The sequence below is a fragment of the Hylaeus volcanicus genome, unplaced genomic scaffold (assembly GCF_026283585.1).
Source record: "Hylaeus volcanicus isolate JK05 unplaced genomic scaffold, UHH_iyHylVolc1.0_haploid 12126, whole genome shotgun sequence".
NCBI classification, from domain to species: Eukaryota; Metazoa; Arthropoda; class Insecta; order Hymenoptera; family Colletidae; genus Hylaeus; species Hylaeus volcanicus.
In genome coordinates, this window is record NW_026533094.1 from 62,308 (window position 1) to 84,408 (window position 22,101).

Genomic DNA, 22,101 nt, shown 5'->3' on the forward strand with positions numbered 1-22,101 from the left:
AATATTCTTCCACAAACTTTTTTTTATCAAAAATAGTTGTTTTTCACAATTCTGTCATAGTTAATCCTCTAATAAGTTAAAACGAATAAACAGAATTCGTCCAAGCAGTAATACTTCCATATATGCGAACCATAAACTAAAGCTAAAAAATTCTACTCTAGCCTACATTATTAAGCTTTTTAATACTAACAAAGTTTCTGGTTATTGAAATTACCCACAAATACGTATGATTCAATCCTACTCTTTCCCGGCAAAAGAAACACAAAACAGTAATAAATGTGTCAAGATTAGCTTTTTAAAAACCTTTCATAAACCCGTAGTAGCAACCATCCTTAAAAAAAACAAACATGATTTCTTAAATTTTAGTAGTTGCACCTCTTAGCGAATAATGATAAATCAACAATGTTCCCATCTTTCATAAGTTAACTTATGAAGCAAATCCCATTTCTCAAAGAGATTGCGTACTTATTCAAACGTAAAGCTGAAATTAAATTTTAAGGTCAATAAGGTTGAATTGATCGTTTTAGTAAATCATTACATAATTTTTTTTGAGGTTCTCCTATAAAAAGTATTCATGAATAAACATTAAAAAGAAAAATTGATGCTTGTCTAAAATACTCTCATTTTAAATTTTACAGTAATTTAAATCTATTAGCGCTTGTGAAAAAAAAATCCTAGTGTTTAATAAGTTAGAAACAAACATCATGTTTTAACCAAACATCATTAAACTAGCGAATTTATGAGCATTACGGATTAAAAATATTTATCTCTAATTTAAGACGAGTAGTTTAAGATAAGAGGAAATCATGTATTTTTTCTGCTACTAGTGTCAGACAATTTATGAAAAGACTGAAATACTATTACTCTCAATCGATTATTAAAGCAATGTTCTTTAAAAACACACCGGTAGGGTATTTTATTTTGTTTTGAAAATGCTTTTAGATATAAAGTTGCTGTAAAAAAAAGTAAAAAGAAAAATATTTAACGAATCAAGAATAGTCCATTAATTTGAACTAGGTTTAGACGTTGCTGCTCTGATGTATAAAACTAAAAAAATATGAGAAGTGTTTTGATGACATTCTTGTGGTTACCGTTATTTCCTCGTATGAAAGCATCACTATATTTATTTATAGTGATACCTTTTTCAATTTCTTCCACCTGCTCCATAGCCACATTCATACGGTCATCTAAACAAGCAAGAAGACCTAAAACATACGACATTGCAAAATGTAAAAACTTCATTCTTCAATTAACCTTTAAAATCAGTTCCCGAGTTAAGACGAACTATGACAGATCGTCCTAAAACTTGCTTTAAAAAATCACTAGGATTCCGTGCAGACATATTATAGAGAACCGTTCCTGATATAACAAAAAAAAAATTATTTTGACTGACAGGTTGTGGCACAGGTCTAGTTTTTCGTAAGTGAGAAAATGAGTAATAAAAGCCTAAAAAAAATCTCAATTAACAAGAACATTCCATTTGTCGTTCTATCTTATGCCATCTGCGTTGATAAGAATGATTAATACACGTGCTAGCTTTATTTGAAAAAGATCAAACAAAAATCAGACTTGTAATTTGAAGGTATATTGCTGATTACTGCAATTGTCTTTTGCAATACTAAAGTTTAAATAGATTTTATGCATAGTCGTAGTATTAGTAGTAGTAGTAGTCAGCTGTTTTATATTTAATACATGTGATAATTGAGGCTACAGTTACTACGTCAAATGGAAATAACATTAACACTGATTTCAAAATCACCTATAAACTTTAGTACCTTTACGATCTGAAATTCGAATTTTTCTTTTCGATTAAGAAAAAAAGCATGGTAACGACAGCTAGAAAATAATAAAAAAAAATGGTTTTAATTGAATAATGCCCTTCGTAAGGTAGTAGAACGATGTTTCGTTGACAGTCGGTTTTTTGTTTCAATCCATTTTTTCTACTTACCTTAGAAAACTTATTGTTTGAACATTCTGGTTATTCTACTTTGTATTGCGATTCTACACATTATGAGTAAAAGGGGCGTTATGTTTAATATGAAATAAACACAAAAGATTTATTCAATTTTTTTTTAGCTGGTGCAAAACAGTACTGAAAACTATTTGGATGTACTTGTAAGGTAAAAATGATAACCATTACGCAAATAGAATAAAATCATAATTTGAAAAGTTCATTTTAAATTTTATGACACTCATATAAAAACCTCCATCATAAAAAATAAATTTTTGCGTTTTCAAAGAAATTATAAATTTAAAACAAAATGCTAGTGATTTTTTTTTTTGCAATCACATAACTCATTTGAACTAAAAATGTATGCGAAAAATTAAATAGAATGTTATTTTTATAAGAAAGATTTTAAGATTATTATCTGAATGACACTCATTTAAAAAGTTTCCTTATTTTTATATTTCATCATCGAAACCAACGGGTTGATCTAATTTGTTATAAGAGGCTTCAACTCTTGCAATATACTCATTAGCAAGCCCTATCTAAAAACATTTAGTACAGTAACGACAAATTGTCAATAAATAAGTTTGGTGACGAACCAATCCCCCACAAAGAATTCCTATTACAAAACATAGGCTATCATCAATAAATTTTAAATAGAAAATCTTTGAATCTGTTGTTGGATGATCCAATATTTCTTTATAAGAAATTATTTTACTGACATCTCGTAAACAAAATAAAATTCCAAATATAAATCCATAAAGTAATGAGGATATAATGATCACATATATCTAATAAAAATTATTCAGCATAAAACTTGTAAATGGTACCAGTGCTGTTCATTACCTGAAGGAATGACTCAACTAATGAGTTAGATATTTCTGGTCTAAAAAAACCGACCATGAAATTGATAAGGTCAAGCAATGCATAAGTTAATGCGAAAGCAGTCGACATCCCCAAAAACCCATAAGCCAGGAATCGTAAGGGTGATGCTAAGTATATCAAAGACGTACGTTTTAATGTAAAGCAAAAAAATCCGGTGAGTATATTCTGAATGAAAATCATATATTCTGTGATATAACATTTAGCTTGAAAACAAATGAATCTTTTTGGTTCACTTTATATAAAAATAAAATTTTCATTGTGTACGCACCATAATTGAAAATACAATGAGATGACGACGTGGAGTAGCATAAGGATCTTCAGCACCACTGGTGGTGGTGCTGACAGACAAAGTTTTCCATAAAACAAGAAATCCAAATATAATAAATAAACATGCAAAATACTAATGCGTAGTAAAACATTAGACACAACAAAAAGTAATAATTCAAAACATACGGAAGTGAATGAAGGGCTAGCAGGTATTTCAATTAAAACTGTATTGACACATATAGATACAATTACACCGAGAAAAGCTCCGCAAATACTAGAAATAATAAGACTTTTAATGGCATCAGAAGTCCATTCTATAGGGGTGTAATCGTTCAGTACTTCTCCTTCACTATTATACTCATATTCATACACAGGAGAAAATTTATTTCGAAACTTCCAGACAGACAGGTTCAAAGCATTCAACAATGCATATTTTGACTCCATTTTTTATTTTGTTTATGATAATCAAAATAATGATTTTATTGGAGAAAAATGAGAAACATTTAAAAAATGTATATCGTTTTTAAAAAGAGTGTTCAATAGACAAAAATATTTGAAAACACTTTCTATTTTGATTATAAAAATTCTTGTATTTAAGAAAAAAACAATTATAGAGAAAACAGTATTAAAAAATGGTGTTCATTAGAACTCTAAAAATATACCATTACACTCTAGGCCTATAGATTCCTTTTCTTTTTTCTCGGAGATTACAGATTGCATAATGTTCTTTAGTAGGAATACTTCGAATTTTTTAATTCATGATTTTTCTATTCATTGCGCATTGAAACGCGATAATAAAAATGATTTTTTGAATTAGGAAATACTGAAAATTCATCTTTTTTAACGCCTTCATATCACAAATTGTTGTGTTTCATCAACGGTATACTGGAGATAGGCAGTTAAAAAGACGATTGAAAATAATTTTTTGCACAAAAAATTAGTAAAATAATAATTTTTTTAATAAATATTTCGCTTGTATATTACATATGACCAAGTTTTATTTGAAACAAATTAATAAGAAATAACATATTTTTTATTAAAATAATAAGAAGAAATGTAGTATATTAGAAAACAATTATTAACATAACATATGGTCAATATTTTACTAAATTTTTAACTTTTATATTATTGACTGAGCGAATTCTTTTCGAAAAATTAATTTCAATGATAGTTTTTTCATTTATTACTTTGTTTATCCAAAATGATATTTGAACAGTATTAATGTATAAAATTTAAACGACAACAAGAATTCTCTTATGAACAGTTTGCTTTTTGAATTGATCTCATATGAAGATGACTAGTTGGCATTCTCTGAAGTCATTTTATCTATGAAAAAAAAGCGAAGAGTCATAAACAACTTGTTACACATTGATTCATGACTACCATGTAAAATAAGGATGCTGTAGCGCTTCTTTAGCGGAAATTCTCTTATGAGGAATGTAGTGTAACATTTTCTGTCAGTTTGAATAAGTTTATAAATGTTTATGTAAAAAAAAAACATTACTGAAAGTAAATCAACACCAAGATTATCTAAGCTAGGTACTATCGAGGACCATGGTCGAGGGTCATACTTTTGAAACATTTTCTACATATCCAAGTTAAATGCACAAAGATTACACAAAAATTTATCCTGTTATGAACGTTACATCAAAGTGCGTCACATTTAAAATTTCTAGCCAGGTTTGGAGCGTAGGTGTACCCAAAATTTGAAAAATCCGTAAAAGTTGATCTTGTTCGTTGGTTCCAGGAAACAATGGGTACCCGTTAATCATTTCTAGAATTATGTTGGGAAGAGAAATAATAATATTGAAATATTTGCCTTTACCAGCAAAAATACATCCAACACTCCAAATATCAACATGTGTAGAATAATTTTTGGATTCCATGAGCACATCGGGTGCGCGATACCATAATGTGACAACTTGATGACTATACGATTTGACAGGAATCCGAAATGCTCTAGCAAGTCCGAAATCGGCTAATTTCAGAAAACCTTCCTACAACACATTTAAAAATATTACAAAAATTTTAATAGATAACATTACTCTATTAATTAACAAATTTTGTGGTTTCAAATCCCGATGCAATATACAATGGTCGTGACAATAAGAGACACCGCGTAAAAGTTGAAACATAAAAGACTAAGAAAAAGGTATAAGGATTAAAATTATGTTTTGTATACATAGCCACTGAAACACGCAAATGTATTGTAAGATATATTACTTTCACAACAGTTGGATCTAAACCTCCTTGACAAACATCGAGCAACTTTTTTAAATCTTGGTCTAAGAATTCGAACACGAGTGTGAGACTTTTCTTTGAATGAATAACGTCACAAAGCCTGTTGTTGACATTTAAAATGTTCAACATTGCGGGTTTGTCCATTTTCACATAGAATTACACAGCAGAAGAAAAACAATACTATGATTTTACTTGACAATATTGGGATGCTGCAATTCCTTTAATAAAGATATTTCTCGAATCACAACACAAGGTAATCCTATATTGAGTTTCTCTAGATAAATTTTTTTCATAGCATAGATGGTTCCGTCTTGTTCTTGTCCTTTGTATACAATGCCATAGGTTCCTTGGCCTATTTTCTCTAACTTTCGATAATAGTCCATCTAAATTAAACTTGTTGTATGTGTCTTTTAAGAAAAAAGGCTTATGGTACTGAAATAATTATGGTTGCTGTTTTCATCATTACGGAAATCAGGTTCATTCGTGTTTGTGTCTGTCTTATCATGAACTATAAATCTCGTCCTTCACTAGGAACTCACTATAATGAGCACCTTGATTTATTCAACAGAAAAAAAGTGCTTTCTGCTATAGTGCTTTTATTTTAGTCTAAGGTTATACCACATTGAAAATTATGTTATTTCTACTCGTTCATTTTAGAACGTGATCATTTATATGATTAATCTAAAATCCTTTGTAAATATAAAAGCAAATTATTTTCATTTATATATTGTAATAAATTCAAATACAATGTTAACCATTTTAATCTCTTTTAAAGAAAAAGATATTATGGAAACAATTTTTAGTTTTCTTGATGTGCAGTTGCTTTTCTATGAGAATTCACCACAGTCTCCTCGTGTGATTGATTAATGCGGCGACTTCGTTTCGATTTACGGTGACCTTCGTGCGCTATCGCCTCGTCTAACGCATCAGTTATTCCGTTCTGTAAACGTAATATTCAATATAAACAAGATTCAGTATAGCTCTCTTTCCCTTAAGTAAGTAAATTATTGTAATATAAACTCTGTTTTTATTGCTTACATTATAAGAACCTCGAGTAGTTTCATGTAGTGCTATTTTGTCACCATAAAGTAAAATTTACGTAATTATAGTTTAAAAAGAAACGTACTGGGTTTGGATGACATTAATTGTTCACTCTCAATATGACGGGGAGAAGCATTATCTAAGGAAGGATACAAATCACTAGTTTCATTCAAGGTTTTTTTTTCTGCAGATACTGTTAAAAATTCATTTGATAAATGCCTAGAATCATAAAAAACAAACAATCAAAAAAACATTGAGCCGTGGAAATCATACATTAGACCTTCCGTTGTCGTTTGAGTAGTTGAGCATTTGGAAACATGACTCTTAGTGTCTACAGTTTCTACTTGTGTTAAAAGCGCTTTAGCTTCAAGGATACATTGATTCAACTCTTTGCTTAAGCAAGCTAGACATGCATTATAAATTTTTTTTATTAAATATATATATTGATCATCTTACAATATGATTCATTTTTGGGAATTGAAACCTCTAATAAACTTCGAATTCGTTCAAAAAGAACTTCTAAGCGGCATTTCAATGAAGCATCATCAATAAGATTCTCCAGTTTATTTTCCCCTGCGTCGCGACTACCTTTGTTAACAGATTCTGTATTTGACGTGAGTTGAGTAACTTGTTTTCGTAATTTGTCACGCTCAGCTACGAGGATTACGATTTTTGATTGTAAATGTTCTATATCATCACCATTCCATAATTCTGCAACAAGAAAAAGTAGTCCTGTTGAATTGTAACAAGAAATTATTACCATTTGATTTTCTACCCGTAGCATGTGCTGAAGAGTGATAAGTTTCTGTTTTATAAAATCAATTTTCCTTAAAAAAAATTATACAAAAAACTGCATTCTATTAACATACCATCCCGTTCCTACAATTGACTGTTGTTAGATTATTTAAAAAAAAAAATGCTTACCTTTTGAAGTCTCTTCACTTCTTGCTGTAGTTCAGTGGTTTTTTGAACTAATAACCTCATCAGATCATCTTCTGTAGACGAAGGTACTAACGACTGCTCTAACGCAGCAAAGTGCAATCTGATAAAAATTGAAAAAAAAATTCATGCAGGTAACACTGTTTTGAAGTTACCTTGTAGTAAGTGTCTCTATTTCCTTGGTATACATTGCTTTCACAACTCGTAAATCTTCTGTCAACTTAGAAATATGCTCTTTCTGATTATTCACTGTTATTCTTAAATTTTCTAAAAAGAATTTAAAAAAAGAATACAAAAGGAAACAAAGTCAACAGCGTTTATTCTCTACACACGAATGCAGAGGTACTCCTGGAAATTTCACATACCTAATTCTGAAGTGAACGAACTAGTGTCGTCGATGGGTTCCGTATCAGAGTCATTTTTATTGTGTTTTGAATTGTAACAATGATCTAAATGAGTGTACACCATGACATACATCAGTACAGTTCATAAGTTACGTGATTCTTTCTCGACTTGTAAGGAGTACAATAAAGATTCCAGCTCAGCATTTCTTACAAGAAGTACTTCTGCTCGTTTATTTGTTTCAATAAGATGCTTCATTTGCTTCTCTTTTTGTTCCAAGCACTGAGATAGTAGTTGTTGTTCTAATTCTAAACGATGAACAGCTGCTCGACGTTCATGTTCGCAATTTTGTTTGTCATCATCTAGCATTTGACATCTAAAACAGTACGGTGGCACGACAACGCTGAAAAAAAAACCGCTATTACCTTCGTGTTAGTTCACGTATTTTCGTTTCAAGTTCTGTTATATTAGTGTCGGACAACGTAATGGAACTATTTTTTCCTAGACTGTTCACGTCGAGTCGAAGCTGCTCTGACAATTCTTCTATCAGACTTTGCTTGCTCTGTAATCTTTCTTGTAGCGTGACTGAAAATCATATATAACGCCGTTTACACCACGTGTTAGAGGAAGAAAAAAAACTAAACTGATTCTTTCCTCTTGAGATTCTATTTTTTGAAGCTGAAGTGTGTGTTCTAGGGTAACTTTAGAATAATCTTTACATAAATAAAGCAGTGAATTCATATAAAGAAGCAAGCATTGAAACATACCTTTTGATACAGATTGTAAATTTTCCAATTCGGATTTTAATCGAATATTTTCGTTACAAGCACGCGATAAATCTGCAGCCAGTTTTTTCATTGTTTGAATGTACTCATGTGAAATGTCTTCCACATTTTGTTTCACCACAACACTTGACTCGGTTGTTGCCTTCTCTTTTTGGTCTTTAGCGTTCAATGCAGAACCAAGTTCTTCAACTTTCTCGACTAACTCGTCAATTCTACATAACAAAAAATGAACGAGGTCACTAATTTTTTAGGTACTTTTGTTGCTGAAGGAAAATAGTATCCTTTGCTTCTTGTTCCTTCAAGGATAAGTTTTGAAACTGCTTAGATTGGTTTTGAAATAAAAGAAGATTGTCTTTTAACTGAGAAATTTCGCTTTCTTTTTCTTTTAAAAGATACTCAATTCGTGATACTTTAGCTTCTAATGAAGAAATTTCAAGACATTTCCGACTTATCATTTCTGTTATTAAAATGCCAAAGTAAGAATTTTGTAACAGAAACTATTTGACAAAAAATCTAAAGCGTTACCTGAATGTTCTTTGCCTTCGTTTGCAAGTAATGTCTCTAGCTCCGTATTACGCGCAAGAATATTCGTCACATGTTGTTGCATGGGCAACAAGGATTGAATTCTTTCTTCTTGTTCATTGAATTTAGTTTGCAACGCATTAGTTTCGTACTCCAATCGTACTTCTAGCTGCTTATTTGTCACTTCTAATAACCGGCACCTATAGTGTAAAAGTGCAAAAATAAAAATAATTGGTTTCAATTACTATTCTAACAAGGTGTGTCAGGCTGTGTATGCAAGCTCATAGATATTTCAACTGTCAACCTAAAGGGACTTACTTCTCGAGAAGTTTTCCCATTTTTTCTTGGCTTTCATTAGATAAATCATGTTCAATTTTTGTATTGACTTCTCGTAAAAAAAAAACTTCAGATGAATCTCCTCATTATAAACCGACTCATTCCTACCTGTACTAGTCTGTTCGAAAACTTCACCATTTTTTTTTTCACAATTTTCTAATTTAGAATGCAATGCTTGAATGCTAGTTTTAAGTTGAGTGTTTTCTGTTATCATTCCCGCTAATTTATCACGTAACAGGTTCAATTCTTCCTGCTTTTCCGTATAACGTGTTTCCATCAATTCAACCTGACGCCTAGCTTCACTTAGAATCGTCTCCGTAGCATCGTCCTTCTCTTTCAATTCTTTGTTGTACTTTGTTAAGGTTTCAGCAAGAGAATTTTTCGTGAAATCAAGTTCCTTTCGCAAAGCTTCTACAGAAGTCTCACATTGCACTTCAGTATCATCTCTGCGTTTTTTGTAATTATGTAATAACGTCGCCGCTTCATTAGCCTTTTGCTCGGTGACAGTCAAACGCTCTTCATAGCTCTGTGTTAATAACGTTAGCTCATGCCTCAGTTTATCGATCTCCTGGGATTTCTGCTGAAGTTGCGTCTGCAGAGTCTTATAATGAGCAGCTTGAAGAATTGCTATCTCCTCTTCATGCATTGACCTTTGCTTCATAAGTCGTTCTTTTATTGAAGATTGGGTATCTGAAAGACGTTTTGTCATGTCTTCCATGCACTTTTTCAATTCTTCCTCCTTATTAGATTCTAAAAACTTGATTCGTTGTTCTTGAATAGCCTTCAATTCTTTTATATATTTTTCATATTTTTGAATTAAATCGTCCATTTTTTCATCTTTTTGTTGTCTTATTTTCAAAAGTTCTTGCTCATACGTCTCACGTAATCCATACACTTCCTTTTCACGTTCTGCATTTGCTTCACGTCGTATCTTGACAATCTCATCTTTTAATTGTCGAATTTCCTTTAATTTAGACAGCTCTATTTTTTCTGTTTCTTGTGATACTATATCTTTCTTTTCTGCAAGTTTTTTTTTAAGTTGAATAATCTCAAGGGTAGCCATTTCTAATAAAGAAAATAAAAGAGTACGTACAATATTTAAATATAGAATTTTTTTTTATTAAACCCCACCAAGTTGTTGACGATAAGCACTAGATTGGTCAAACATTTGCTCATGCGTCTTCACGGTGTCTTCCAAGCTTTCTATAGCGTAATAAAGTGAAATATCATTTAGGTTTTCCGGTTCTAGAAATTCGTAAAAAAAAAAATTTACTTACTTTCACTCTCCTTCTGACGATTTTGAAGGACACAGTCCAATACAGTTTTACTCTCTAGCAATTCAGAGTAGCGGTCGTTGGCTTCCCGAATAGTTTTAAGATGTCGATTTATTTGTTTAGCTTGAGACTCAATCTGTTGTTGCGAACTCGCTAACGAAGCTCTTACATCATCTAACTCGGAAACTTGATTTAGAAGAATAACATTTTGTTCACGAATAAACATTAATGTTTTCTGAGATGTATCCAGCTGATCCCGAGTGACCTTTAGTTCTGCTTCTAAATGTGTTTTAAAGTTTTGCATTTCGTATTCTCTCTTTTTCGATATTTCTGAAATTACATTTTTTATTGCATGACAAATTTAAAAACTACTTACCAAATTGTTGCGTCATTTTTCTCAACTTCTTCTGCATTATCATTTTTTTTTCATCGAATAACGCTGTTTTTTCTATTGTAGTACATAGTAAAATTATATTTGACACCGTACTGAATAGTTGAATAGGCTACAATGAATGATAACAATACCTGACACTTCCTGACGAATGCTTGTAAGTGTGGTTTCTAATTCATCTATTCGAAGAGCTAAGACGCATGAAGACGATCCAAGATTTGTATCTGTTCCTTCGTTTGCCGTTGTGCTATTGTGGCGACAGCGTTCGAAAACTAAGTCAGCTTTAAGTAGTTTCTTTTCTTGCTCCCATTCAATAGCATTTTTTTGAAGTTCTGTTTTTTCTGCAGCCAAAGCATCGCGAAGAAAATCGATTCTAAAAAAAAAAGTGAAATTGTGTGAATTTAAAAATATTCATACTCTTCTTTTGCATCTTGATATTCATGAAGTAAAACTCGATGAGATCCTTGTTTTTCATGCATATCCCGAAGCTCCTTGTGAAGATCAAAGATTTCTTTTTTATGTTCATCTAAAACCCGTTTAGTTTGTGATAATGTAATTTCTTTGTCTGCTAGTTCCCGACGAATAACACTTGATTCCTCGTGAAGTAATCTTATACGATTGTCATTTTCCTAAAAAACAAAACTCACGTTCGACTTTAAACTCGTTTGACAAGCATAATTAATTTACTTCTTCAAGTTGCTTGCACCGCAACTCAAGTTCTGAGTTTCGCTTGAGAACATTCTGCACGTAAGTATTTGTTCCTTGTAAAACTTTATAAACTTTTCGTGCTTCAGAAATTTGTTCGGAAACCGATTTGGAATCAGCTTCGTTTTGTTCTTTAGAAAAACTGGTATCGAGAGAAGCTGCACCACCAGTAAATAACGAGAGCCAGCTTTTTTTACTACTTCGTGTAGGAGTTGTGTCATTAGTTGTGTCAGTTGAATCTAAAAACTGATGTTAAATTTTGTTATGTAGTAGTGCACCTACCCAGAGCAATATGTGAATCTTCTTTTTTTTTATTTTCAACTGGAGCAGTGACGCCTGCATCCACCAATTCTCTCAAATTTGCTTTTAGACGGGAATTCTCCTATACAGCAAACAAAATGAGTTTTGTATAGAAGCTTGAATTACTTTTTCTAATAACATATATTGTTCGTCCTTTTCCTTAAGTTGTGAATCTTTCGCGGCTAATTGAGCTAATAGCTCTTCCTGTGATTCATGAAAAAAAACTTCTCTAGCTTTTGAATGGGACAATGCGGCAGTTAAATCTGAAATTTGATTTAAAAGACAAGAACGGCTCTCTTCTGTACGAATTGATTTTGGTAACCTTGGTGTTGAAAGTCTATTAGAAGACATTGATGATCGAGAGGTAAATTTATACTTTTCATTTGTCAAACAAGTCTCTTGCGTAAATGATTTTGAAAATGGAGAATCTTGCAAAAGATATTGCGCACTTGAATCCACAGAAACGTTGGAATCGAGTGTACTTGATCGTTTAGGATAAATTGAAGGAGTGAAAGACGAATTCTTTTCAGAATCGGGTATTTGCTCGGTTTCAAAACCTGAATCGGTAGTCTCACAGCGTACAATTCGTCTTTTTCTTGAATGATTTTGTCTTGAAACCTCGTTCGCAGATTGTCGAGTGATAGATGTTCCAGTGACACTTGGTGAAGCGAGTCCAGCGAAAATGACAGGGGGAACAAAACCTGGAGATCCAATTGACGCTCGTGTCGTCGGTGTCTCCGGATCCCTCTCCCTTTCTTGATTAGAACTCATTTATATAGTACGATAGCAATACAAATTGAACTATGTAGTAGAAAATTTTTTATCAACCCTTGCAAAACTAGCGCTGCTTCTTAAAAATATATTTATTTGACCCAACTCTACTGAAGGAACTGGAAAGGCAGTATTGTTACATGAATAAAGTTTATATTTAGGGCTTAAAAATGCAGAAAAAAACGAAAAACCTATGACTCTTAATATATCTATACTATTCTTATTTATGCTTTAATATTTTTAATTAGTACATTTAATTCTTTGTTTACATTAATAATATAAATGTACTTAAGCTTTATTTTATAATCTGAGTAATTAATTTTTACAATGACCTCAAAAAGAGAAAAACTATAAGTTGAAGATATTAGCTACAACTAAAATAAACTGAAAAACAAAACTTTAATAACTTTATTTATTTTAGTATAACGTCACTTTTTAATGCTTGTTCTGTTTGCATAATATAAATACATAACTCGAACCATGCATGGAGACACATTCTACGTTATTATAAATATTTAAAACAAAATTTGTGATGTTTTTAAATCAATGAGTTAAGACTGAATTAAAGTTGGTGAAACACGACGCCTCGTTTTTATAGATGGTGACATGGTTGTATTTAAAAGATTTGATGTTTTGGTGTCTTTGTTTAATTCTACAGAAGAAAGACTAGGACTACAGTGAGGTTCGTGAGGAATACAGCGAGATAAATGCGGCAATGATGGAATTTTTTTAAATGTTAAAGGAAAAGATGTTTCCAAGAAACCATGCTTAAATTGTATTTCTCCTTCTATTTCTTTAAAACGATTCATATACTACAAGAAAATTTCTGCAGATATTTTCTTACCTTGTAACGAAAATTGAACCAAAGTTATCGTTCCATCGTCAGCTCCCACAGCTAATGTTGTACCGTCTCCAGTCCTACGTTACAGAAAAATTGTTTGCTTAGATTCAAAAATATAAATACCAAGCTAAATCCGTAACAGAGGCTTGCTCATCAATAAAGCGAGGCTTCAAAAGCAATATACAAGAAGCTGCCAATTTATCGTTTGAGACGTAATTGACTTTCCAGAATGACAAAGCTCCATCCACGGATGCTTCAATAAGAGTTAAGACTTTATTTTTTTTTGAAACACGAAATTATTACCTTGCGCATAAAGTGTAAATTCTGTTGTAGTTGCCTCATTAGAATGTACAGTGATTGAATCGTTTGTAATACCGATAGATTGGTTAGTTTTTGTTTCATTTAGAATGTATTTATTAAAAACAACAGGGCAAAATGCCTGCAAGTTTGAATATAAACAAAAGAAAAGGTTATACTGACATATCACACGATAAAACAATACATTCTAAAGTATTTGTTTATTTTTTAAATCAAATAACGTACAACACAATTCACACGTAAATGATGACCCCTAAAGCGAAAGGGCGTACAGGAAGGATTCTTTAAGGAATGTGCTACACCGAAACACTGATTGCCCCGCTCACCATACGGGAATGCTACCCATGATCCAGTAGGGTCAAAACTGTAGGGTAAACAATATGAGAGAATGAAACGTAACTAAAAGAAAAAAGATACCTGGGCCTTCGGCAATAAGGAGACTCGAAAGGCCCTAAAACTAAAGACTCTGTGTCATTAATAATACAGAAATATCTTTGAAAATTCTCTATAGTCTGAGTGATGTCGCCTTTGTTTATGTCGTTCTGAAATTCATTATTTTTTTGTTTCCACACGCAAATGCGTTTGTCATTACTTTCCGCTGCTATATAATGATTTTGAAAAGAGGCTACTCCAGTAACGAAACCATTACTGTATTTAACATATTCCATTAATGCTTGAAAAAACCATCAGTACACTTTGGTTTATTTTAAAAACAAATTAACATACTTTTTTCTTTAACATTCCACACTTTAATTCCGCATATGGAACCAGTTATTACAGCAACATCTTCGTGCCAGCAAAGATCGAATATATCTGAATGTGGATCTGTTATTTTTCCTGATGCTTGCCAAACTTCTTCCACAATCCCATACATTTCAGACGCTTCACAGAACCTTGCGAATTCAAAAAAGATAATCGTATGACTGTCGCAGCTAGCCAGAATATGCCCTAATTAGAAGCAATAATACATAGTTCACTTTTATACTATTGCATGATGAAGAATTTCATTAACCTTGACTTGAGAATCTAGCACTAACAACATAATGAGGCGCATGATCTTTCAGAACACAAACGATTCGATTCGACACATGACAATTTTCTAAAATAAGAAGTATTTCAAAATGAAGCTTATACTTCTCCGATTAAACATAATCTACTACAACATTGCTTACGCGTAAGGTCGTTTGAAGAATTTGTTTGGCTACTATATTCAACAGAGGTTGTGTCACTGATTATCTTTTGATGTACTTGCGTTTCATTTTGATTTAGTAATTGTACAGGCCAGTATAAAGCCCAAATCTTAATATGGGTACCGGCTGCAGCGGCTAAACGTTCTACCCGAATATTACCAATATGAGGTTGTAAATATTTATACAACATTTCTGTATGACCATGAAATTGTAGCCCCATAACGGCATCTGTTGTAGAAAAACATAATCCACTAGGTTTCTCTATTAAAACCATCACTGAAGATACTTGATTTTGTTGTTTTTACAAGGTCTCCATATTATATTTAGTTAAACTTTAGCTACACTAACATGCTACTCAAGTAGGTCTTGTGTCGAACAGGTTGAATGTGCCTAAAAAACATGTTATTTTGATGGTTTTTTTAAAACAATGTTGTTTAACCCGAGATTATGCAATCATCTTTTTTTTTTAAAATAGAATCCAATTGGAGTATGTAAAAAAAAAGTTACGAGAAGTGAGAAATATTCACAAAATCTAGATATAGGGTATCATGATTGTATATTTTAAATAATTTTTTCTCACAACACATAGTTTTTCTTCTCGTTATAAAACTACGAGTAGGGATATTGCACAATATACAGATTTGTTTCTCATACCTTTACTCGCTACCGAGCAAGGTATTGTAGATGATTTTTTGTTTCTCGTTTCGTTTTTTATAAAGCAAGAATAAGTTATCTTGAAGAATCTATTTCTCACAATAACAGAAAACTCGGCCATAAGAACAAAACATTGAAAGGCATAAATTATATTGAAAGGAAATTCTATGTTGGTTGACTATGATCATCACTTCACAACAGGTATAGGTATAGATATCCATTTACAGCGATAACTTCTCTGTTTGTGGTAGGCCCTGTAATTTTTAGTTAAAAATTTGAGAATTTTCATTTGTATCAATCTTTTTTTAAAACCTATTCAAGTGCCGTATTAACATATTTTTTTTAACCTATACTTATATTTTGATTTTTAATATTAAAAAAAAGTGTGTTTTAACTTTTTTTAACAATCTTAACAAATTCAGAATTGGAGATACGATTCCATTGTTTTTAAAAGAATGCTTGTACGCTGTGAAACTAAGAGTAACCGAGTGAAGGGTCTATGTTTTCATCCGAAACTCAGTTGGGTTTTAGCTTCATTACACAATGGAGTTATCCAGCTATGGGATTATCGTATTGGAACCTTAATCCACCGTTTTGAAGAACATGAAGGTCCTGTCAGAGGAATATCTTTTCACATATCTCAACCTATGTTTGTTTCTGGTGGAGATGACTATAAAATAAAAGTTTGGAATTACAATCAACGTCGCTGTGTCTTCACCCTGTTAAGTCATTTGGATTATATTCGAACTGTTGAATTTCATCCAGAATATCCTTGGATACTTTCTTCCTCCGATGATCAAACTGGTATAATATGTTAATAATAGAAAATAAAAATTTAATAATTGACCTGAACATTATTGATTGTTGCTATTAATTAGTTCGTATATGGAATTGGCAAAACCGTAGTTGCATTGCGCTGCTCGCTGGACATAATCATTACGTTATGTGTGCTCAAGTAAGATATTTGCATCAATTAAAAAAATTTACACTACCAATAAATGTACAGTTTCATCCAAAACAAGACTTAGTTGTTTCTTCCTCGCTCGATCAATCTATTCGAGTTTGGGATATTTCGGGATTGAAAAATAAATATTATAATATTCATACTACAAGTGGTTCAGGTATTTTTTTTTGTTATATAAAAAAATTTCTTCTCGTTATTCTTTTTGTTATATAAAAAAATTTTTTCTCGTTATTTTTTCTTTATAAATTACCAGATAATAACTTAAATAGATCCAATACTACTAATACTGGATCAAATTTACTTATTCTGTCGGCCCAACAATCCGATATGTTTGGAACCACAGATGCTGTTTGCAAATTTATTTTAGAAGGACACGATAGAGGGGTCAATTGGGCTAGTACGTATTTGTCAATTTACAAGTGATGATTTTGGGTAACATATCAATGCGTTACTTTGTGCATATATATGTGTTAGCATTTCATCCCACTGTCTCATTAATTGCTTCTGGAGGTGATGATCGGACTGTCAGACTTTGGCGATTCAACGATACCAAGTGGTGGGAAGTTGATACATTTAGGGGTCACACTAACAATGTCTCCAGCGTCATTTTTCACCCTACTGTAAGTTTTGTTTGAAATTAAAAAAAGGAAGCGCTAATTTTTTTCCGCATATAAAACTATATCACTTGTATTAGATTTTGACAGTGTTATCATTTACTCTAAAAATTTTTGTTTTATAGAAAGAGATATTGTTGTCGAATTCAGAGGATCGGACAATACGGGTTTGGGACATAACGAAACGTGTTTTATTGCATACATATAGGTATTGAGGAAAAAAACAATCGCTTTTAAATGAAACGGAATTTATTTTATTTTTACTTTAGAAGAGAAAATGATCGTTTCTGGATATTAGCTGCTCATCCTTCCTCTAATCTCATTGGAGTTGGTCACGACTCTGGTACTGTGATCTTTAAGCTATACAGAGAAAGACTAGCTTGTCAGGTAATGTCAAAACCTTTTAATTTAACAAAAAAAATTGAATATGTTTGAATTTTTTTTTTAATAAATGTTTTATCAATTAGAATTGAATGCTATTTTGTTTATTTATTAGGTGGTAGACAAAAAAATTTTTTTTGTTAAAGATGGATGGTTCAGCTTTTATGACTGCACAAGCAGTTCGATAACAACACTTGTAGGATGTCGTCGTATAACAAAGGATATGGGGACTACAAATGGTTGTCGTGCTTTATGTATTAATACATTTAATCCAAATTCATTTGAAGTTCTGCTTACATATGTATGCTTAGATTTACGATTGATTTTCTTTTTACATAAAGTTGTCCTATTTTTTTTCAAATTTTAATTTTTCTTTTAGAAAGATTCAGACACAACTGAATACGACTTGATCAAATTTCCTTCTATTGAATCTGTTATTTCGAGCCCGGGCAATGCTAGTGTGCAACAAGTAAAAATTTTTTTAGAGTAGTTTGTTGATTAACTAAGTGAAAACCATTTCCTGTATATCTTACACATTTTTATAACTTTTAAGGGAACAACCAAAAGTATCACCTTTTGTACCCGAAATCGGCTTGCACGTTTGGACTCTAGTAAATCTATATCTTTATTGACTACTAAATTAGAATTCAATAAGCGGCTTGAATTGGATGCTTCGATATCTGAAATTTTTTTTGCTGGAAATAATAGACTTATTTTGAAATCCGATGAATCAGTATGTTTTCAAAATAAAGATTTAGATATTTGTTAATCTTGAATTTTTTTCGTAAGGCCCTTTTATACGATGTGTATGGAAAAACGATTTTAGCAGAACTTAGCTGTCCAGGGGGCATCCGAAATGTTTCTTGGTCACACGACTTTAAATATGTAGCGCTGCTTTGCAAACACTATGTAGTACTGGCAACAGCGGCATTTGAGTATTTGTCTTCTTTCTATGAAACGATTCGGATTAAAGGCGCTGCTTGGGACCCTGCAGGTATTTAAACTTTTTTTTCCGTGAGGAAAAAGCTTACGTTTCGATAACAAGCGGAATTTTCGACATTTCTGTACAGGTGCTTTTATTTATACTACATTATCTCATGTCAAATATTGCCTTCCCAATGGTGATAATGGTATCATACGCTGCTTAACAAGTCCTTTCTATGTTGTCAAGTAATTTGAATATTCATCCAAATCGCTTGTTAGTTGGCATTTTTTTTTAAAGAGTAGAAAATCAGACTATGTGGGGTTACGATGCTTTTACACAAACAATCACTTCAATGGCCTTAGATTGTACAGAATTTTTTTTAAAAATTGCTCTTTCTCAGAAGCAATTCAGTCAAGTAACAAATTTTTTTTTAAAAAAAACTTCCTACTTGATATAAAAATGATTTGTTCACATGATTTTCAGGCTGCATCACTTATGCGATATGGCCGACTTTGCGGGAATGCTATTGTTAATTATTTACGAAAAAGAGATCATGCAAATGTGGCTTTACAATTCGTTACCAACCACGCAACTCGATTTAATTTAGCTTTAGAAGGTGGAAATTTAGACGTAGCTTTTGTTGAAGCTGGGAATTTAAATGATACAGTAAGTTGTTTTGATTCTAGTATTTTAAAAGTTGATTATTTTATACATTGAAACAAAACAAAAATGATTTAGTACAATAAAGCAAACACAAACTGAAAAGATTTTTGACAACGTTATTTATAGGCACTCTGGGACCGATTAGCTACTGAAACAATGCGTCAAGGGAAATTCGATATAGTTGAAACTGTGCATCAAACTACAAAAAATTTTAACAAATTATCTTTTCTCTACTTCTTAGCAGGTTTAAACAGTGTTACATGTGGACATTCTTAAGTGCTCTACGTTTATTGATATGTAGGTGATCGAGTGAAACTTGGGAAAATGTTAAAAATTAGTCAAATGAGAGAAGACGTTCAGAGTTGTTTTTTTAACGGTACGCTTTTAACCAGAAGCTTTCTAAAAGACACTTAAAAAGTAAATTTGGTGTCATTTTGTGTAAAACAGCTTTATTATTGGGGGATGTTGAAGAAAGGATACGAGTTTTAACATCTATGGGTCAACTACCTTTGGCTGCAATGACAGCTCGGTTATATAAATTGGACGATATATCTGTAGCTCTTGAGGAGGCATTGGGTGTACTAATGTTTTTTATATGATTTGATACATGTTGATCAAAATGTTATGTAGCGCGTTCATTTGGATACTACAATCTCACCAACCGCAACACCTTTTCTTCCAATTGAAACAGCTGTGTCTTTCAACGATCACATGAGTCTTGATCATATAAAACCATGGCCTCAAATAATCCAAGAAGAAAAACCTTTAAAAAAATTCCATCTTAGTGCTCTAGGTATTTCAAAAGCTGTGGATAGTAGTGAACTGTCAACTCAATGGAACACTGACTCAAAAAGTACTCTTTTACCTACATTTCCTCAAGGTAGATCACTTGAAATGGTTTTTTTAATTTTTTTTTATTATTCAAAAGTATTAAACTATACAACAAGTTATTTGTTTGTTTTTTAGGCTTACCACACACGCAGAAAATCAATGATTTGTCATTCGATAGTTTGCATACTCTGGATGAAACAGAAGAGATTACGGGATGGAAAGATGACGATGCTATAGATAATGGTGATCTACTAAGCATTGATGATATTGGTACAGTAAAAAAAATATTACTCTTGTTGTTGTTCAAAAAAAACTTTCTTATGCATGTTTTAAAGACCCTGAAGAAATTGATTTAACTGAGAAGATCATTTCTTCTAAATGTCAAATAGACTCTGCCGAAACACAAAATTTCAAAGTAGGAGAAAGCCCTGTATCCTTATGGTGTACCAAAGGAGCACACGTTTTTCGTTATGTTGCTGCAGGTATCCGTATTTACTAAACACATTTTTTCTTTTTCCTAGTTCACCACATCTGCATAACATAATTTTTATTTAGGTCGTTACGATGAAGCCCTTGAAATTCTTATAAAAAAAATTGCTTTAATTAACGCGGAACCTCTTAAACCTTTTTTTCGAACTATTACATTGTCTTCGGTCGTTGATTTAACATTGCTACCGCTTTTACCTACTAAGCAACTGCAGTGAGCAAATGGTGTATTCAAGTCTTTGTTTCACTATGAATTTTCAGTTTATTACAAACAGGATCTTTTTCTAGTAAACGTCATCAACCACTACCTTACATTACAATTAGTTCTTTACAAAAATCTTTTAATGATGCAAGTCGTCTCTTGGTGGCTGGAAAGCTAACCGAGTCTTTACAAACGTATCGGGAAATATTATGGAAACTTACTCTTGCTGAAGCGTCGTCTAAAAAAGAAGAAGAAGAGGTGGTTTGAATAGCGACATACTCACTTGTACATTATTTATTGTTAACAGCTTTTAGCTATCTTAAAAAAAACACAAATTTACGCTTTAGCAATGTCAATTGAATGTTCACGTCAAGTTTTACCTGACACGGATGTCCGACGAAGTAATGTTTACAAGATTTGACTTTGAAATCACCAATTTTTCTTTTTTAGACGTTGAATTAGCTGCTTATTTAGGCTGCTGTGAACTAGATGAATTTCACCAATTTTTAATTTGGCGAAGAGCTTTATCTGTTGCGTGGAAAGCTAAAAATTACATGACAGCAGCCATTGTACGCTATGTGTATTGCTTTAAGTCTCCTCATTTCTTTGTTTATTCTATGATAGTTTGCTCGAAAATTAGTAGAAACCAATTTTGGTAGCGGTACAAAAGGATTTGAAAGTACAATTTCTCAAGTACGTTGTATGCGACCTTTATGTTTTGATTCAAAGTGATACAATAGGCAAAAAAAGCTTTGAATGTCGCTGAGACACGAGGAACCGATGCTTATTGTATCGATTTTGATTTTACAGAATCAGGTAACATTGTATTCCACTGGTGCCACTCAAGCACTCTATTTTTTTTTTCAGAGAACTTTGTTTTATGTACGTCATCTCTAACACGTATTACTACATTGGAAAATCGTATACAATGTCCTTTTTGCCGAAGTGTCGCCAAAGCTTCGTTTGAGAAGAGTCTTTGTTCTATTTGTCAACTTTGTAGCTTAGGTGCCCAAGTTTCAGGTTTAAGCTTTCTGTCAATGCAATAGAATTTTCTTTTGTACCTTATCATGAAAATCAAATGTTTTTTTAATTGCGTTAAATTTTTTAATAGCCTTTTCTTAATTTCAATACAACTATGACATTCTCTGAAATATATACGATACTAGTTTAAGGATTCTTTTATTAACGTATTGTTTATTTAATAAAACTCTATTAAATCTTCGTTTTGTATCAGAAAAAAATATGACAGTATGCGTCTTTTTGTGAAAGAAAAACAGTGCACGTT

At 31.9% G+C, this 22,101-nt stretch overlaps 6 protein-coding genes and 1 long non-coding RNA gene across 14 annotated transcripts; 2 read left to right on the plus strand and 5 right to left on the minus strand.

The window, feature by feature from the left end:
- Positions 1 to 48: 48 nt before the first annotated feature.
- Positions 49 to 1,733, minus strand: LOC128882663 (U6 snRNA-associated Sm-like protein LSm6). Of its 3 annotated transcripts, XR_008458495.1 has the most exons (5): positions 1,693 to 1,733; positions 1,255 to 1,359; positions 1,092 to 1,205; positions 219 to 1,047; positions 49 to 162 (listed from the first exon to the last, which is right to left on the minus strand). XR_008458495.1 is itself a non-coding variant. In XM_054134364.1 (3 exons), exons 1-3 carry the CDS (start codon positions 1,340 to 1,342, stop codon positions 982 to 984), a joined length of 255 nt encoding a protein of 84 aa, XP_053990339.1. In that variant the 5' UTR covers positions 1,343 to 1,654; the 3' UTR covers positions 747 to 981. The 3 variants fall into 3 exon arrangements, 2 of the variants coding, with proteins under 2 accessions (XP_053990339.1, XP_053990340.1); XM_054134364.1 differs by lacking the exons at positions 49 to 162; positions 1,693 to 1,733 and having other exon boundaries at positions 747 to 1,034; positions 1,255 to 1,654; XM_054134365.1 differs by lacking the exons at positions 49 to 162; positions 1,693 to 1,733 and having other exon boundaries at positions 747 to 1,047; positions 1,255 to 1,635.
- A 412-nt stretch (positions 1,734 to 2,145) lies between these two features.
- On the minus strand, positions 2,146 to 3,743 carry LOC128882668 (uncharacterized). The gene is made up of 5 exons (XM_054134371.1): positions 3,287 to 3,743; positions 3,102 to 3,233; positions 2,795 to 2,998; positions 2,548 to 2,739; positions 2,146 to 2,490 (listed from the first exon to the last, which is right to left on the minus strand). The coding sequence occupies exons 1-5, from the start codon at positions 3,542 to 3,544 to the stop codon at positions 2,404 to 2,406; spliced, it is 873 nt and encodes a 290-aa protein (XP_053990346.1). The 5' UTR covers positions 3,545 to 3,743; the 3' UTR covers positions 2,146 to 2,403.
- Positions 3,744 to 4,192: 449 nt separating this feature from the next.
- On the minus strand, positions 4,193 to 5,737 carry LOC128882638 (cyclin-dependent kinase 2 homolog). Of its 3 annotated transcripts, XM_054134309.1 has the most exons (8): positions 5,534 to 5,737; positions 5,324 to 5,441; positions 5,146 to 5,241; positions 4,926 to 5,097; positions 4,747 to 4,874; positions 4,605 to 4,685; positions 4,484 to 4,554; positions 4,193 to 4,426 (listed from the first exon to the last, which is right to left on the minus strand). In XM_054134309.1, coding segments are annotated over exons 1-8 (858 nt in total). In that variant the 5' UTR covers positions 5,725 to 5,737; the 3' UTR covers positions 4,193 to 4,425. The 3 variants fall into 3 exon arrangements, with proteins under 3 accessions (XP_053990284.1, XP_053990283.1, XP_053990285.1); XM_054134308.1 differs by having other exon boundaries at positions 4,747 to 5,097; XM_054134310.1 differs by lacking the exon at positions 5,146 to 5,241 and having other exon boundaries at positions 4,747 to 5,097.
- A 192-nt stretch (positions 5,738 to 5,929) lies between these two features.
- Positions 5,930 to 12,976, minus strand: LOC128882669 (myosin-9-like). Of its 2 annotated transcripts, XM_054134373.1 has the most exons (27): positions 12,103 to 12,976; positions 11,959 to 12,058; positions 11,659 to 11,915; positions 11,389 to 11,600; positions 11,106 to 11,344; positions 10,957 to 11,028; positions 10,584 to 10,910; positions 10,438 to 10,509; positions 9,415 to 10,371; positions 9,289 to 9,355; positions 8,974 to 9,170; positions 8,704 to 8,905; positions 8,431 to 8,660; positions 8,308 to 8,376; positions 8,089 to 8,248; positions 7,819 to 8,039; positions 7,687 to 7,770; positions 7,477 to 7,588; positions 7,307 to 7,424; positions 7,252 to 7,261; positions 7,143 to 7,187; positions 6,839 to 7,093; positions 6,656 to 6,785; positions 6,577 to 6,601; positions 6,468 to 6,521; positions 6,380 to 6,411; positions 6,170 to 6,281 (listed from the first exon to the last, which is right to left on the minus strand). In XM_054134373.1, exons 1-25 carry the CDS (start codon positions 12,745 to 12,747, stop codon positions 6,483 to 6,485), a joined length of 4,845 nt encoding a protein of 1,614 aa, XP_053990348.1. In that variant the 5' UTR covers positions 12,748 to 12,976; the 3' UTR covers positions 6,170 to 6,281; positions 6,380 to 6,411; positions 6,468 to 6,482. The 2 variants fall into 2 exon arrangements, with proteins under 2 accessions (XP_053990347.1, XP_053990348.1); XM_054134372.1 differs by having other exon boundaries at positions 5,930 to 6,281; positions 6,468 to 6,601; positions 12,103 to 12,972.
- A 143-nt stretch (positions 12,977 to 13,119) lies between these two features.
- LOC128882671 (uncharacterized) lies at positions 13,120 to 15,447 on the minus strand. The gene is made up of 9 exons (XM_054134378.1): positions 15,079 to 15,447; positions 14,919 to 15,005; positions 14,633 to 14,854; positions 14,324 to 14,579; positions 14,132 to 14,270; positions 13,892 to 14,027; positions 13,712 to 13,841; positions 13,592 to 13,665; positions 13,120 to 13,540 (listed from the first exon to the last, which is right to left on the minus strand). Exons 1-9 carry the CDS (start codon positions 15,368 to 15,370, stop codon positions 13,299 to 13,301), a joined length of 1,578 nt encoding a protein of 525 aa, XP_053990353.1. The 5' UTR covers positions 15,371 to 15,447; the 3' UTR covers positions 13,120 to 13,298.
- On the plus strand, positions 13,261 to 14,089 carry LOC128882673 (uncharacterized). Its single transcript, XR_008458496.1, has 3 exons — positions 13,261 to 13,348; positions 13,406 to 13,522; positions 13,580 to 14,089. It is a non-coding gene; the product is annotated as an uncharacterized LOC128882673 (long non-coding RNA).
- A 739-nt stretch (positions 15,448 to 16,186) lies between the features above and the next one.
- On the plus strand, positions 16,187 to 21,863 carry LOC128882670 (uncharacterized). 3 transcript variants are annotated; one of them, XM_054134377.1, is made up of 27 exons: positions 16,187 to 16,554; positions 16,629 to 16,705; positions 16,757 to 16,871; positions 16,968 to 17,111; positions 17,189 to 17,334; positions 17,454 to 17,536; positions 17,598 to 17,715; positions 17,825 to 18,010; positions 18,089 to 18,178; positions 18,263 to 18,442; positions 18,499 to 18,703; positions 18,780 to 18,879; positions 18,932 to 19,049; positions 19,118 to 19,300; positions 19,424 to 19,541; positions 19,599 to 19,673; positions 19,745 to 19,875; positions 19,928 to 20,177; positions 20,264 to 20,398; positions 20,464 to 20,610; positions 20,684 to 20,828; positions 20,876 to 21,074; positions 21,124 to 21,217; positions 21,267 to 21,385; positions 21,441 to 21,509; positions 21,557 to 21,632; positions 21,684 to 21,863. In XM_054134377.1, the coding sequence occupies exons 1-27, from the start codon at positions 16,206 to 16,208 to the stop codon at positions 21,860 to 21,862; spliced, it is 3,831 nt and encodes a 1,276-aa protein (XP_053990352.1). In that variant the 5' UTR covers positions 16,187 to 16,205; the 3' UTR covers position 21,863. The 3 variants fall into 3 exon arrangements, with proteins under 3 accessions (XP_053990352.1, XP_053990350.1, XP_053990351.1); XM_054134375.1 differs by having other exon boundaries at positions 16,629 to 16,871; XM_054134376.1 differs by having other exon boundaries at positions 16,629 to 16,871; positions 19,928 to 20,150.
- The last annotated feature ends 238 nt before the right edge of the window (positions 21,864 to 22,101 follow it).

Bases quoted from the DNA above. Each gene is read 5' to 3' on its own strand.
- LOC128882638 (XM_054134308.1), bottom strand. From the start codon at position 5,724: ATGGACTATTATCGAAAGTTAGAGAAAATAGGCCAAGGAACCTATGGC. The intron at 5,442-5,533 runs GTAAAATCATAG...TGTCAACAACAG, and splicing joins CAGCATCCCAATATTGTCAA to GCTTTGTGACGTTATTCATT. The intron at 5,242-5,323 runs GTAATATATCTT...CCTTTTTCTTAG, and splicing joins TAGATCCAACTGTTGTGAAA to TCTTTTATGTTTCAACTTTT.
- LOC128882663 (XM_054134364.1), bottom strand. From the start codon at position 1,342: ATGTCTGCACGGAATCCTAGTGATTTTTTAAAGCAAGTTTTAGGACGA. The intron at 1,206-1,254 runs GTTAATTGAAGA...CGTATGTTTTAG, and splicing joins CTCGGGAACTGATTTTAAAG to GTCTTCTTGCTTGTTTAGAT. The intron at 1,035-1,091 runs GTAACCACAAGA...TTTATACATCAG, and splicing joins TTTCATACGAGGAAATAACG to AGCAGCAACGTCTAAACCTA.
- LOC128882668 (XM_054134371.1), bottom strand. From the start codon at position 3,544: ATGGAGTCAAAATATGCATTGTTGAATGCTTTGAACCTGTCTGTCTGG. The intron at 2,999-3,101 runs GTGCGTACACAA...ATTTTCATTCAG, and splicing joins TCATTGTATTTTCAATTATG to AATATACTCACCGGATTTTT. The intron at 2,491-2,547 runs GTTCGTCACCAA...AAATGTTTTTAG, and splicing joins GAATTCTTTGTGGGGGATTG to ATAGGGCTTGCTAATGAGTA.
- LOC128882669 (XM_054134372.1), bottom strand. From the start codon at position 12,747: ATGAGTTCTAATCAAGAAAGGGAGAGGGATCCGGAGACACCGACGACA. The intron at 10,911-10,956 runs GTAAGTAGTTTT...ATGTAATTTCAG, and splicing joins AAAAATGACGCAACAATTTG to AAATATCGAAAAAGAGAGAA. The intron at 10,510-10,583 runs GTAAGTAAATTT...ATTACGCTATAG, and splicing joins TCGTCAGAAGGAGAGTGAAA to AAAGCTTGGAAGACACCGTG.
- LOC128882670 (XM_054134375.1), top strand. From the start codon at position 16,206: ATGCTTGTACGCTGTGAAACTAAGAGTAACCGAGTGAAGGGTCTATGT. The intron at 17,112-17,188 runs GTACGTATTTGT...TATATGTGTTAG, and splicing joins TAGAGGGGTCAATTGGGCTA to CATTTCATCCCACTGTCTCA. The intron at 18,011-18,088 runs GTATGCTTAGAT...TTTTTCTTTTAG, and splicing joins TTGAAGTTCTGCTTACATAT to AAAGATTCAGACACAACTGA.
- LOC128882671 (XM_054134378.1), bottom strand. From the start codon at position 15,370: ATGGTTTTAATAGAGAAACCTAGTGGATTATGTTTTTCTACAACAGAT. The intron at 14,855-14,918 runs GTTAATGAAATT...GCTTCTAATTAG, and splicing joins TGCTAGATTCTCAAGTCAAG to GGCATATTCTGGCTAGCTGC. The intron at 13,842-13,891 runs GTAATAATTTCG...CTCTTATTGAAG, and splicing joins ATTTACACTTTATGCGCAAG to CATCCGTGGATGGAGCTTTG.